General features: G+C 37.7%; 1 protein-coding gene across 2 annotated transcripts in view; it reads left to right on the plus strand.

Annotated features, from left to right (window-relative positions):
* Nucleotides 1–14843, plus strand: part of kif4 (kinesin family member 4) — a 136697-nt gene that overhangs the window by 47665 nt on the left and 74189 nt on the right. For both annotated transcript variants that reach the window (XM_058757936.1, XM_058757935.1), the window contains exons 21-23: nucleotides 2323–2478; nucleotides 3204–3301; nucleotides 7839–7968. In XM_058757936.1, the coding sequence (XP_058613919.1) occupies nucleotides 2323–2478; nucleotides 3204–3301; nucleotides 7839–7968 (384 nt within the window). The remainder of the gene's footprint in view (nucleotides 1–2322; nucleotides 2479–3203; nucleotides 3302–7838; nucleotides 7969–14843) is intronic.

Here is a 14843-nt window from a genome sequence, read left to right on the forward strand (position 1 = left end):
TTCCTAAGAGCACAGTGGCCTCTGTAATCCTTAAATGGAAGACGTTTGGGACGACCAGAACCCTTCCTAGAGCTGGCGGTCCGGCCAAACTGAGCTATCGGGGGAGAAGTGCCTTGGTGAGAGAGGTAAAGAAGAACCCAAAGATCACTGTGGCTGAGCTCCATAGATGCAGTCGGGAGATGGGAGAAAGTTGTAGAAAGTCAACCATCACTGCAGCCCTCCACCAGTTGGGGCTTTATGGCAGAGTGGCCCGACGGAAGCCTCTCCTCGGTGCAAAACACATGAAAGCCCGCATGGAGTTTGCTAAAAAACACCTGAATAAGATTCTCTGGTCTGATGAGACCAAGATGGAACTTTTTGGCCTTAATTCTAAGCGGTATGTGCGGAGAAAACCAGGCAGTGCTCATCACCTGTCCAATACAGTCCCAACAGTGAAGCATGGTGGTGGCAGCATCATGCTGTGGGGGTGTTTTTCAGCTGCAGGGACAGGACGACTGGTTGCAATCAAGGGAAAGATGAATACGGCCAAGTACAGGGATATCCTGGACAAAAACCTTCTCCAGAGTGCTCAGGACCTCTGTCTTGTTGGAAGGTAAACCTTCGGCCCAGTCTATGACCCTAAGCACACAGCTAAAATAACGGAGTGGCTTCACAACTCTGTGACTGTTCTTGAATGGCCCAGCCAGAGCCCTGACTTAAACCCAATTGAGCATCTCTGGAGAGACCTAAAAACGTCTGTCCACCAACGTTTACCATCCAACCTGACAGAACTGGAGAGGATCTGCAAGGAGGAATGGCAGAGGATCCCCAAATCCAGGTGTGAAAAACTTGTTGCATCTTTCCCAAAAAGACTCATGGCTGTATTAGATCAAAAGGGTGCTTCTACTAAATACTGAGCAAAGGGTCTGAATACTTGGGACCATGTGATATTTCAGTTTTTCTTTTTTAATAAATCTGCAAAAATGTCAACAATTCTGTTTTTCTGTCAATATGGGGTGCTGTGTGTACATTGAGGGAAAAAAAAAAGAACTTAAATGATTTTAGCAAATGGCTGCAATATAACAAAGTGAAAAATTTAAGGGGGTCTGAATACTTTCCGTATCCACTCTATATATATATATATGAGACACGTTTATACCGCTCAAATAAAAATATATATATTTGAGCGGTATAAACATGTATCTTTGTGTGACAGTGTCATTATCACATCCATCAAAAACTGACGCTTGGAATATTATGAATAAAAATTTACAACGCACTCATGGGCATCACTCACTTTACTTAATACTTGCAGACTAAGAAATAATTGATTATTGCCTTACCATCCATTTTCAAATCCATATTTAAATATCACATTGATGTCTGTCAAAAAATAAGGTTCAGGAGTACATTAGTTTCCTGGAGAACCCACAGTACTGGTTGTTTTGATTACAAAAACAGTGTCCTAAGTGGCTTCAAAGTCCTGTCAGTCAGAGAGTATGTAATGCATAACTCGTGTGAGTATAATTGTTCTTCACTCACTGAAATTGAGTAGTAATGTCAGGGAACTAAGTGAAATACTTCAAACGGCAAGCTATAGAACGCCAATCTAATTGGAAAAATTTAGTGTTAGTGAACGTCTTTGAACGCTTTGTGTTCCTGATGGAAGCAGGAAGGTTGTACATTTGGACTCTTTATTTTATTGCAAAAACTACTTTCTGATTCAGACATCCCTGATATAATAGAATCATTTTCTATTCTTAACTGAGCATTTTTCATTCAATATTTTACTGAACCTGAAAGGTGATTTTTATACAATGTAGTTTGATTTTCAATTGTTTAAAGTTTAACATGTTATCTAACTTGAATAATTGCCTTAATCATTTAAAGTTGAATTTTTCAATAAAAGCTGATAATTTTTTTCATGAGTTGTTACATTTAATTACCCCTTAGCAGATTTTGACTTAAATACTCAATCAAGTGCTGGAAGCTCTGATACAAGGTTCTTGTTTAAAATTGAGAATTGCTTATTGCTGACACTGGTTTGACTTTTGACCTTTTTAGTTTGTAAGTGATGTTATTGTCAGCTCAGCTCATGTAATTACAGTAGTTGTCATGTGATTTTAAATTTCGTGGTACCTTAATTTATACCCTCTTATTTTTGGTCTTACTCACCAAAACATTTCTAGCAGGCAGTTTACCTGGGAGAAAAAAAATTAATGGAACAGTTTTTAAAGAACTTCGTGTTTTGAGGGCATGAGGAATAAACGAGACAAAAAATACAAATGCACATGTGTTTGCATCTTAGAATAAATGTTGCAATTGTCATTTTAACTGATTCAGAATTGGTTGCTGAATGAAGTAGAAGTGCTTGTGAGCACAGAAGAGGCCCGCCGACATCTACAGGACCTGCTGGAGGACAGGAAAATGCTAGCAGAGGAGATTTCTCAGCTTCGCCAGCAGATGGAGGCAGGAGAGAGACCTTTAGGCAAAGTCCGGGTAGGATTGGCACATGCGTTCAATATGGAATACTAGCACACCGCTTACTGCATTTGTGCAATTGTCACAGTGTTTGTAAGGCAGATCAATAAGAAAAAACCCACAAGATCATCAGAACAAAAATGAAGTACTTTACATGAATTGAGCAGTCCAAGTATTCTGAAGAGGTATGGTTGCTCTATGATAAACCGTTAAATTATGTCTGTCAAGCACGCTTATTTGAGGGGGTACTAATAAAATCACAATAATAAATGATAATATTATCTCTTGGAAATGCACATATGACAGTGAAGCACTGAGTTTGAATTGAGATGTAGATCATTAATGATGGTAACAGTTAGTGCACTGATACATTTGTGGATTGTGAGTGCTTCTCATTGGATTTTGTAACGCTGTTTATGGTGTAGCATGATGATCATAAATGGTCTGCATGCAAGAGCACTGCTCCAAGCTTATGGTGCTCTGTCTATTTGGTTTGGTTGCTTAGACTTTCAATGGATGTACGAAAAATAATGAGAGAAATTAAATAGATGAACAAAAGTTTGAAACTGCATAACACTGATTAAATTAGTTAATACTCCTTAAACAGTCTAATATTCTCTTTGACAGCCTTTTCTTCCTTTTAATTATACTGACCCTTTTGTTGACCTAAATTGAAATCCATGGTCACTTATCAGTGGCAGTTTAATGCATTTGAATTGTATTTTTGGTGTTTTTCTCCTTAGCGTCGTACACTGACGATTTCAGAGTTGGAAGGCCAGGGTGAGCTGGAGGCCTCTATCAGCAAGCAAGTGGAGAGTCTAGAGACGGAGATGGGGCTCAGGTCAGACATACATTCACTGTGGTTTAGTTGTAGTATCACGCCACTTTTAGACTGAGTCTACATGAACACAAATTGGGGTTGTCAAGCCCCAGAAAGGACAAACAAGTTGATATTTCAATTTTTGTCTGTTCCTCTTGGCTTCAGATTTGAAATATAGTTCAGAAGTTGTCAGGGTTCCCGCGGGTCCTTAAAAAGTCTTAAAGTATTAAATTTACTTGTATGAAATTTAAGGTCATAAAAAGTTTTAACCCTCTGGGGTCGACAAACGCGGATACGCGTTTTGAGGCAGATTTTCCTGGTGAGGCCAAAATGAGCTTGAATTACTCTACCATTTTTGATAGTACAGATAAGAGCAATACACCATTCGAAGCTGTAAGGGGTCTACTTTTATTTGTATACACTCATAATAATAACAACTGAACTTTTGAAGAATAAAGAAAACAAACAGGGTGCGTTCTCAGTCTTCACTCTCTCCGTGAACTGCTTTTTGAAACGCGTCACTAAAATGAACTGTAACTCAGCAAATACTTCACACAGAGACATGGGAAATATATCTATAGAAAGCTTGACATGTCTACTCTTAAATCAAGTAATTCTTATCGAAAACAAATATTCTGTGATAAAGTAATCCGTATAAAACCAAGGACATGTCCAGTTTTTCCGTCTGGTCTCATTATCTGTAATTAGGTCACGCCCATGCACTGCTCGCGCTATTGATATTACAAATCTCCACGTGAGACACGCGGCATGTAAACGCCCATACCACCTTAAACAAAGCAGCAACGCATTCATCTCAGATACTTTTCAGTTTTGGAAGAACATGCTGTGAGGAATAAGCCTTGTATTTACCTCAGAAACGCGCTGAGAGGAAAAAGCCTTGTATTTACCCCCAGAAGACGCGCTGAGAGGAAAAAGCTTTGTTTACCTCACAAACAGAACGCGAGCGCAGATGGAGCCGGCGGAGGAGGAGATCTTTTATACCGTGTAAGTAATGTTTCTTATTGGCATTCGATAGTGGTGTTGTGACAAAGTTGAACGCATTTACTAGGTGAACTTTTCCCAAACTATAATTCCAGAATAAAATGTGTGAAATTGAGTGCAACATTTTGAAATATGATGGGCAACCTTTCATTGCATTTAAATGTTGCATGACGTGAGGATTGTTATGTTCTATAAACAATATAAACGTAATGTCTAAGAAAGTTTAGACCAATCTTTACTGTGAAGTAGCCTACTCTGTTTGCAAATACTTGCTCAAACATGTTTATAATGAGCTTAACAATAATTTAGTTTCTCAGTTATAAAATTTATTTATTTATTTTGAATAGTAAAAATATGTAGGCCTATATATTATAATAAATATAATGTACTGTTTTTGCTGTACTTTGGATCAAATAAATGCAAGCTTGGTGAGCTGAAGACACTTCTTTAAAAAAAAAAAAAAAAAAAAAAAGGCATTACAAATCTTACTGTTTAAATCATTTGACTGGTAGTGTATGTATTGTCACTATGTTTGCTTAGTCTTTGTCCGTTCATTGTGTTGCTCACATTTGTTTTCTCATGCAGTTTCTGCTGTCTCCCGTTTTCCTGGGTTCCAGTTTCCTGCCACTGTTTTGGATATTGCACCCACGATGTCTTGACTCTTCTGTTGTTTATTTGTTTGTTTGTTCCTAATAAACTGTTTAACTGCACTCGCAAGTGAATCTCAAGTTATTTTATGTGATCGTTATATGTATACACTACTTTTTTCCTTGCATTCTTTCTTGTAACTCTTCCCTCTCAGTCACACACCTGACTCAATGGCTCATTATGCGGGCCTTTGTCTTCTCAGGTGTGAGTCACAGCATTATCCACGATAGTTCACGGCCTCTCGCATAGACCCTTTCTACTTAAAAAGTGATTTAGGAAATTTAAATCAATATATTGTTTTCTCTGAATGAGTGAGTTAGATTATTTTCAGATCATTTTGAAGCAAAAATTCTAGGCTACAAGATCCAGTTCTCAAAAGTCTTGTGAACAAATGTTCTATATGTGTTTTATGGCCTTATTTCAGTTACTTTAAAATTTGAGTTTTTTTCTAACCACGTGCAAAGTTGTTTTCTCAAAAACTCGTGTCGTTTTCTCGTGTCGTACGTACATGCTGCTCACATATTATTGTAGCCCAGTTTGTGCTGAATACAGTGTTTTTAGACTTTAGCCATTAAAATGTTTATAAGCAACTGAAAAAAAGCACATGTCAGGGCATGTCAAAACTTCTCCGGGGCCCCAAAACACCCTCAGACCCCAGAGGGTTAAATTGTACAAGAAAGTCTTAATTATGATTTCAAGAGGTCTTAAATTTGGCTACAGACCAGAATCGTGATGCAGCTTAATGTGACGATTAAACTTCAAAAGGCTATAGTAATAAATATGGGCGCTGCACATTTCAAAGTTCAGTGCTGCACTGCTTTGTGTTCTGCCGTTACCGCGGAAACGTTCTGAAAGCGCCTCCTGCTGGCAGAGAATGAATGTGCAATTTCAATATTGTTGTGAACAATATTTCTTATTCCTCCTTAAAGGGGCTGTTTGATTTAGTTTACCCATAAATGTTAATTAATGCATTAACTATCAAACATGTAGTTAAGGCTGCAGTTATTCATTTGTGAATCCTAATGACTCCAGTTGTAGTTAAGTGTAGCTCTTCATTAATTCATTAGTTAACAACTTTAATAATTATTAATATTTGATGAATTAAGTATTAATTTAGGCATTAGTACATGATTATTCTTGTACCCTTATTGTAAAGTGTTACCAGATAGCCTTAGATGGTGACATGACATTAAAAACAAAGTACTACTACTACTACTACTGCATATCTGATGAATACTTACAGTAAAAAAAAAAAAGTATTAAAATTCTGTCTACAAATCAGCCACAATGCAGAACTAATAATAATAATAGTTTGTGCAAAAATAGACACACACCCTCACACTGGTGGTTGACCGAAAAGATGTGATGTGATTTTTCTTTACTTTTATTTTATTTTTTTCATCACGAAACTGCTCCGATACTGGCATTTTCTGCCGACTCGGGTATCGGTTAGACAAGTCCGATCCAAATCCGATATTCTGCGTATACTATATTCTGTGTAATTAAGCTCCATGAAAGGCAAAAAATAAAATAAAATAAATAAAAACATCATTATAAACAACATAAGGTTGTTGTACACTATATTTCAAGTGTTCTGAAGCTGTTCCATAGTTCAGTGTGAGGTACAGATCAATATTTAAGTCAATAAATTCAAGTTCACGTAAACTCTTCACTCTGCTGCGGCTGTCTGTCATCCTCCATTCAACATTCAAACTGCGTGTCACATTCGGTTACGATAGTCAAAACGATGAAACTCTATGGAGCGAATTTTGTGCCAATATTCATCAAACAAATCCAGTGTTTTGCAAATAAACACAATCTGCTTTGCAAAGAAAAACCTGACTTTCAAACAAACGCAAAGTGATTTGAAAATACAAAACTCTATTTGAGAGAAAATGCAGAGGTATGGTCAAATATATGTATTGTTACAACTGTGAGACTCATTTGCCTTTTTATGAGGAAACTTGGCTTGATTTTCTCACACATGCAATTGAGCAGCTTTCTTGTCCAAAAACAGCAGATAGCACTGTCGGTCAATTTACGCTAGTCTCCCGAGACCCGAAACACCTCTTTACCTTTTCAGACCAGTATGAGTGGGGAACAGGTGAGTTTCTGTCTTACTATCTCTATAATTAACCATTTAGATGTTTTCAAAAAGCGACCCTACTACAGTGTCAGAGAAATTCACAACAAATGCTGTAAAATTGTTAACATAAGTTAAAAAATCAGGAGTGACATGGCTAAACTGCTGTTTTTGGAAAAGAAAGTTGCTCAATTGCATGTGTGAGAAAATCAGCCTGCACGCATTTGTGAGAAAATCTGCCAACACGCATTTGTGAGAAAATCAAGCCAAGTTTTCTCATAAAAAGGCAAATGACTCTCACAGTTATAACACACAATACATATATTTGCCCATACCTCTGCATTTTCTCTCAAACAGAGTTTTGTATTTGCATATCACTTTGCGTTTGTTTGAAAGTCGAGTTTTTCTTTGCAAAGCAGATTGCGTTTATTTGCAAAACACTGGATTTATTTGTTTGAATATTGGCACAAAATTCGCTCCATAACTCTCTCCAAGAGCGCACATGCAGTAACTTGAGTTTAAAACCGTTAAAAGAAAAGGCTCAATAAACTATTGGACTGATTTAATACACTACGCATCAGTATCTCCTCACTTTGTGCTTTGAACATTTCTATGCTGAGTGCTTTGACTCAGTGTTGCTTCAAGCGCATCATTCTGTGCATGGGATGCGCATAAGTGCTTTGTGCTGTTCTATATTGGAGTGTTTTTTATTTTAATAGTTTTGTGCAATGAATGATTATTAATAGCCTTTCCTGTTCTGTCCTATATGTTGCTGCCTCCATTACTGTGGAAACAAACAAAACATATTTCTCTAAACTCTTTCAGGAGTGCTCAGATAGCTGACCTGCAACAGAAGGTCCTGGATGCGGATAATGAGGGACGGAAAAAGCAGCGCTGGGATTCTATCACAACCATAGTAGAGGCCAAGAGCGCCCTGAAGATTCTCATGGCTGAGGTAAAGGCAAAACATTGTAACATTTTTAAGGATTATTATTATTAGTAGTAGTATAATTATTTTCTTCATAGAAGTAAAAATAGTTAAGTGGGTTATTTAAGTGGTTCCTTCTAAAGGGCAGTTCTTTTTACGGTTTACACTTACAAAATTTACTGTAGTCTCCACCAAAATACCATCTTAACTACTGTAACATCATAAAACTTGAATGGATTACGGGGGGGGGGCACTTAAGTCTGGTGCACTTTAACATGCTCACAAATGTTTTTTTTTTGTTGGTTGTTTGTATTTTATTGAATCAGATACCTGCACCACAGATGAATCCTGATAACTTTCACTTGAGTCGCTTCAAACTGTTTTCCTCTGAGCGCTGTACCAACATCAGATATTCAACTACACTGATATTCTATGGTAAAACAAGCTCCTTGACTACTGATTGTTTTTTTCTTCTTGAATCCATGGAAGGAAGCAGCAAACACTTAAACATCAGGTATGATTTACTTGTTTCACTTGTTGAACAGAATCTGTTGCAGGAATGACTCAAAGTCAGTTCACATCTCTGTGGTTAGATCAGTGTGCTCAGTGTATTTGACCTTCATTATGTTTTGTTTATACTGTGTTGTAAATAAAATACAAATAATAATAAAAAATGAGAAAAATAAGAAAGTTTTCAATCTCACACTCTCTTACCTGCCTCAAAGTAAAAGTCACACTGATGTGCCATTAGTAGGGTTGGGTACCGTTCACATTTGAACCGGTACGGTACCGGAATCGGTACCTGAAATTCGGTACCGGTACCCAACGGTACCTTTTTCCGGTACTTTACTCTGTGTAATAACAAAAACATTTATTTCAGTGAAAAAATAAGTCCAAGACTCTCAATTTCCCCATTTGTCCGGGCTTGGGCTACTATCAAGCTTTCATTCAGGATTTTTCCAGAATAACCCAACCACTGTTCAAGCTTCAAGAGAGTCCTGGCGAGGACAGGGAGAAGCCTGTCAAAACAAGGCCAACCAAACTGGGTGTAAAAAAGAGTCGGTTACCATCCAAGACACCAGTTCAGTAGACCACTGAACACAGTGTTGTGGTTGCCCGTCTTGTCCACATGTTGACTTCTTCTCCTATCTTGGCCTACCCAGACTTTAATTTACCTTTTATCCTTCACACAGACGCATCTACTGACGGTCTGGGGGCTGCACTCTATCAGGAACAGGGGGGTAAACTGCGTGGCTCAAGGTCGCTCTCACCTGCTGAGAAGAATTATCTCCATTCCAACAAGCTTGAGTTCTTCACCCTAAAATGGGCCATCTGCGATAAATTTCACAATTACCTCTACTGGCATAGTTCACAGTATTCACGGATAATAACCCCCTTACCTATATCCTGAGTACTGCCAAGTTGATCTTACTCATAAGAATGATTTCCTCTGGCTCAAGCCACGCGTCATATGTTCTTCTGAGGTAAATCCTGGGTTATTCCTCTCCGTGCGTTGTCTTCCATAAACAAAAAGTAGCCAAGATGAACTTGAATCTTTGTTTATGGAGGTGATGTGGGCGTTTACATGTCCATCCGTCTCACGTGGTCGATTGTCATATCAAAAGCGCAATCGGCTCATAGGCGTGAGCACATTAGAGAGAAAAAATTTAGATGGGAAAAACTGGAGCGAATGTTTGTTTTCGACGGGACTTGCTTCATTTAACCCTCTGGGGTCCGAGGTCATTTTGGAGCCCTTGAGATGTTTTGACATGACCTGATATTTGTGCTTATTTCAGCTACTTAAAACATACTATTGACCAACATGTAATTTTTTTTGTATTCAGCACAAACTGTGCTATAATATGTGACCAAGATGGATGTACATGTTTGCATTTTTTTGAAAAAAAATATGCGTGGTTAGTAAGTTTTGGGGAAAAAATGTAGCTGAAATAAGGCCTTAAAACTCACACTAAATAGTTGTGAATAAGACTTTTGAGTAATCCGTCTTGTAGGCTAGAATATTTACTTCAAAATTATGTGAAAATCATTCTGCTTACTCATTCACAGAAAACAATATGTTGATTTAAAATTTTCAAGACGTTTTGTGATCGAGGGTCTATATGCGAGGGAGTGGCAATGGCCATGAATATTAAGTGAGTCTCACCTGAGAGACAAAGGGCCCTCCCCTAATGGCCTCTAATGGCCCATCAGTGTGACTGTGACTTTGAGGCAGGTAAGAAAGAATGTGAGGAGATTGAAAAAAAGGGATTTTTAAATTATTTGTATTTTATTTACAACACAGTATAATAAAAACATACATAATGAAGGTAAAAGACACATTGTGCACACTGATCTAACCACAGAGATGTGAACAGACTTTGAGTCATTCCTGCAACAGATTCTGTTCAACAAGTGAAACAAGTATATCATACATGATATTTACGTGTGTCATTTAAGTGTTTCTACTTCTTTCCATGGATTTAAAAAGAAAAAAACATAATCACTAGAAAAGGAGCTTGTTTTAACATAGAATATCTGTGTAGTTGAACATCTGATGTTGGTACAGCGCTCTGAGGAAAACGGTTTGAAGAGACGTACATGTATCTGATTCAATAAAATACAAACAACCAAAAAAAACCCCATTTGTGAGCATGTTAATATCAGGAACATCTGTATGTGTGTGTGTGTGTGTGTATATATATGTAAGGCAAGGCAAGTTTATTTATATAGCACATTTCATACACAATGGTAATTCAAAGTGCTTTACATAAAAGGAAGTGAAATAGTCATTAAAAATAATACAATAAAAACAAAGTGATTTAAAAATTGATTTTAAAAGAATTTAAAACATTTAAGAATAGAAAGTGATTATACATAGTGCAATCAGTTCGGACGTAGCACAGTGCTCATTCAACAAATGCACAGCTAAACAGATGAGTTTTGAGTCTGGATTTAAAAGTGGCTAATGTTTTAGCACATCTGATCTCTTCTGGAAGCTGGTTCCAACTGCGGGCGGCATAATAGCTAAAAGCAGACTCCCCTTGTTTTGTGTGAACCCTTGGTATTTCTAGCTGACTCGATCCTAATGATCTGAGTGGTCTGTTAGGTTTATATTCAAGTCAAGTCACCTTTATTTATATAGCGCTTTTACAATACAGATTGTGTCAAAGCACTTAACAGTATCAAATTGGAGGATAGTGTCAGTAATGTATAATGATAAGATTAAACACTCAATTTTCAATTTTCAGTTAAAGGCATTTCATTATTGAATTCAGAGATGTCATTGTCTAGCTCAGTTTAGTTTAAATAGTATCTGTGCAATCAAATCGGCGATAATCGCTAGAAATTAAGTGTCCCCAACTGAGCAAGCCAGAGGCGACAGCGGCAAGGAACCAAAACTCCCTCTGTGACAGAATGGAGAAAAAAAAAAACCTTGGGAGAAACCAGGCTCAGTCGGGGGGCCAGTTCTCCTCTGACCAGACGAAACCCGCAGTTCAAAAGTTTATATTTCTATTTTAATTTTGTTGCAATTTCTAACAATAGTAGTATTATGTAGTTAGGTATTTTATTATATTTTAGTTATTTTGTTATTTTTGGTTGATATATCTGGGGATATATCTCTGGGGTCATCTGGGTGTCCTGGTCTCCGCTGACGATCAGGGCTGTAGACATCATCGCTTGGTGCTGATCCACCATCTGATCGGATACGGACTGAGAAACAGACTAGGAAAGAAACAGACAAATATTAGCGTAGATGCCATTCAACTTACGATGTAACGAGTACATCATGTGTTATGGGGAGTGTTCGGTTCGGTTGATCTAATTAATGCAGCCTAACAATCCTTTAACGGATTTGAATAATAGAAGCGTATTAATGTGTTATGTGTAAGCCAGGCTAAAGAGATGGGTCTTTAATCTAGATTTAAACTGACAGAGTGTGTCTGCCTCCCGAACAGTGTTAGGTAGACTGTTCCAGAGTTTGGGTGCTAAATAGGAATAGGATCTGCCGCCCGCAGTCGATTTTGATATTCTAGGTATTATCAAACGGCCGGAGTTTTGAGAACGCAGCGGACGTGGAGGACTATAATGCGATAAGAGCTCGCTCAAGTACTGAGGAGCTAAACCATTCAGGGCTTTATAAGTAATTAACAAGATTTTAAAATCTATCCGATGCTTGATAGGGAGCCAGTGCAGTGTTGACAGAACCGGGCTAATATGATCATATTTCCTGGTTCTAGTAAGGACTCTAGCTGCTGCATTTTGGACTAACTGTAGTTTGTTGATCAAGCGTGCAGAACAACCACCCAATAAAGCATTACAAGATTGAAACGTATTTGTGATCGGGAAGACGATTATGAAATTCAGTTACGGGACATGACTAGTAGATTTCAACAAAGGGGTTATGATTCTAAAGCTTTAACTAGGGCCACAGAGAAAGTTTAATCAATAGATCGGAAAAAACTCTTGTGTAAGAAGGAAAAAGTGCAACAATGTTCTAATGATCATAATCGGGTGTTTTTTTTCAACGACTTATAGTCGGGAAGCAATACAAATTAAGCGTATAATAAATTCCAATTGGAACATTATCGAAAGTGATAGCACCCTTAGGGAAATTTTAGAGAAAAACCAATGGTCAGTTATAGACATTCACCAACTATACGAAATAAGGTAGTACGTAGCTATCTACCTGCCCCTGAAAAGAGAACGTGGCTTGGTTCTTTAGCAGGAAATTTTAGATGTGGGAGGTGTAAACATTGTGATAATATGGTGCGAACTAACAGTTTTACTGATGTGTTCTCTGGGAAAATATATCCAATTAAGTCTTTTATTAACTGTAATTCCTCGTATGTAGTCTACAGGTTAGAGTGTGAGTGTGGATACTTTTATGTAGGTCAAACTAAGAGAAAATTGCGCTTAAGAGTGGCTGAACACAAATATGCTATTCGTGTGAAAAATATGGCATATCCTATGGCAAGGCATTATAATGAGGTGGGCCATGTTACTGAGAGTTCTCTTAAAGTTATTGGAATTGAATCTATCCCAGGTTCAATAAGAGGTGGGAATAGACAGAAACAGCTTTTACAAAGAGACTTTTTGGATCCACATGCTCCAGGCAACTAAGTCCCCAGGAGTCAATGAAGAAATAGATTTTCTACCATTTTTGTAATTTGTATTGTTGATGATGTGTGACTTGATATTTGTATTGTTGTATTTATGAAGGTTGTGCCTTTTTTGGATTGAGATATCAGTATTAGCCACTCCTACATATTAACCAGCTGTTTTTGATGATTTAGCAATTAACACTAGTTTAAGAGCACCTGTGTAAAGCAATTGATGTGTGTCCTGAAGAAGGCTTTGTGCCGAAACGCGTAGATCTACTTTTAATTATTTGTAATGCTTTAAGCCCAATATATTAAAGGCTTTTTATTTCACCCTGTGAGTGCCTTGGAAGTATTTCGTCTATACAATTTGATTTCTACCTCCATTATATCCAATGAGCACCAGGGGTTTTATAAAGACACCCGTGTAGCACTCTCTGCTTCTGTTTCCAAAGCATTACAATAGTCTAACCTTGAGGTCATAAACGCATGAATTAACATTTCTGCATTTGACGTTGAGAGCATTGGTCGCAATTTGGATATGCTTTTGAGATGAAAAAATGCAGTTTTACAGATGCTAGAAACATGGCTTTCAAATGACAGATTGCTATCGAACAGCACACCTAGGTTCCTGACTGATGAAGAAGAATTGACAGAGCAGCCGTCAAGTGTTAGATAATGTTCTAGGTTATTACATGTGGGGTTTTTAGGTCCGATAATTAACACCTCTGTTTTTTCAGAATTTAGCAGTAAAAAATTACTCGTCATCCAGTTTTTTATATCGACTATGCATTCCGTTAGTTTCTCAATTTGGTGTGTTTCACCGGGCCGCGAAGAAATATAGAGCTGAGTATCATCAGCATAACAGTGAAAGCTAACACCATGTCTCCTGATAATATCTCCCAAGGGTAACATATAGAGTGTGAAAAGTAACGGGCCTAGTACTGAGCCTTGAGGTACTCCATACTGCACTTGTGATCGATATGATACCTCTTCATTCACTGCTACGAACTGATGGCGGTCAGATAAGTACGATTTGAACCATGCTAAGGCACTTCCACTAATGCCAACAAAGTTTTGTAGTCTATTCAAAAGAATGTTGTGGTCGATAGTGTCGAACGCAGCGCTAAGATCCAGTAGAACTAATAAAGAGATACAACCACGATCAGATGATAGAAGCAGGTCATTTGTAACTCTAATGAGAGCAGTTTCAGTACTATGATACGATCTAAATCCTGACTGGAATTCCTCACAGATATCATTTTTCTCTAGGAAGGCATATAATTGTGAGGATACTACCTTTTCTAGTATCTTTGACAGAAAAGGGAGATTTGAGATCGGTCTGTAATTAACTAGATCTTTGGGGTCAAGTTGTGTTTTTTTAATGAGAGGCTTAATAACAGCCAATTTGAAGGTTTTGGGGACATATCCTAATGACAATGATGAATTAATAATAGCCAAAAGAGGATCTATGACTTCTGGAAGCAGCTCTTTTAGTAGTTTAGATGGAATCGGGTCTAACATACATGTTGTTGGTTTAGATGATTTAACAAGTTTATACAATTCTTCCTCTCCCACAGTAGAGAATGAGTGGAATTGTTCCTCAGGGGGTCTATAGTGCGCTATCTGATGCGATACTGTAGCTGACGGCTGCAGGGATACAATTTTATCTCTGATAGTATCGATCTTGGAAGTGAAGTAGTTCATAAAGTCATTACTGCTATGCTCTTGGGAAATCCCAACACCTGTTGATGCTTGATTTTTCGTTAATTTAGTTACTGTATTGAATAAATACCGGGGGTT

This window comes from Onychostoma macrolepis, chromosome 21, assembly GCF_012432095.1.
Source record: "Onychostoma macrolepis isolate SWU-2019 chromosome 21, ASM1243209v1, whole genome shotgun sequence".
In the NCBI taxonomy this organism is placed as follows: Eukaryota; Metazoa; Chordata; class Actinopteri; order Cypriniformes; family Cyprinidae; genus Onychostoma; species Onychostoma macrolepis.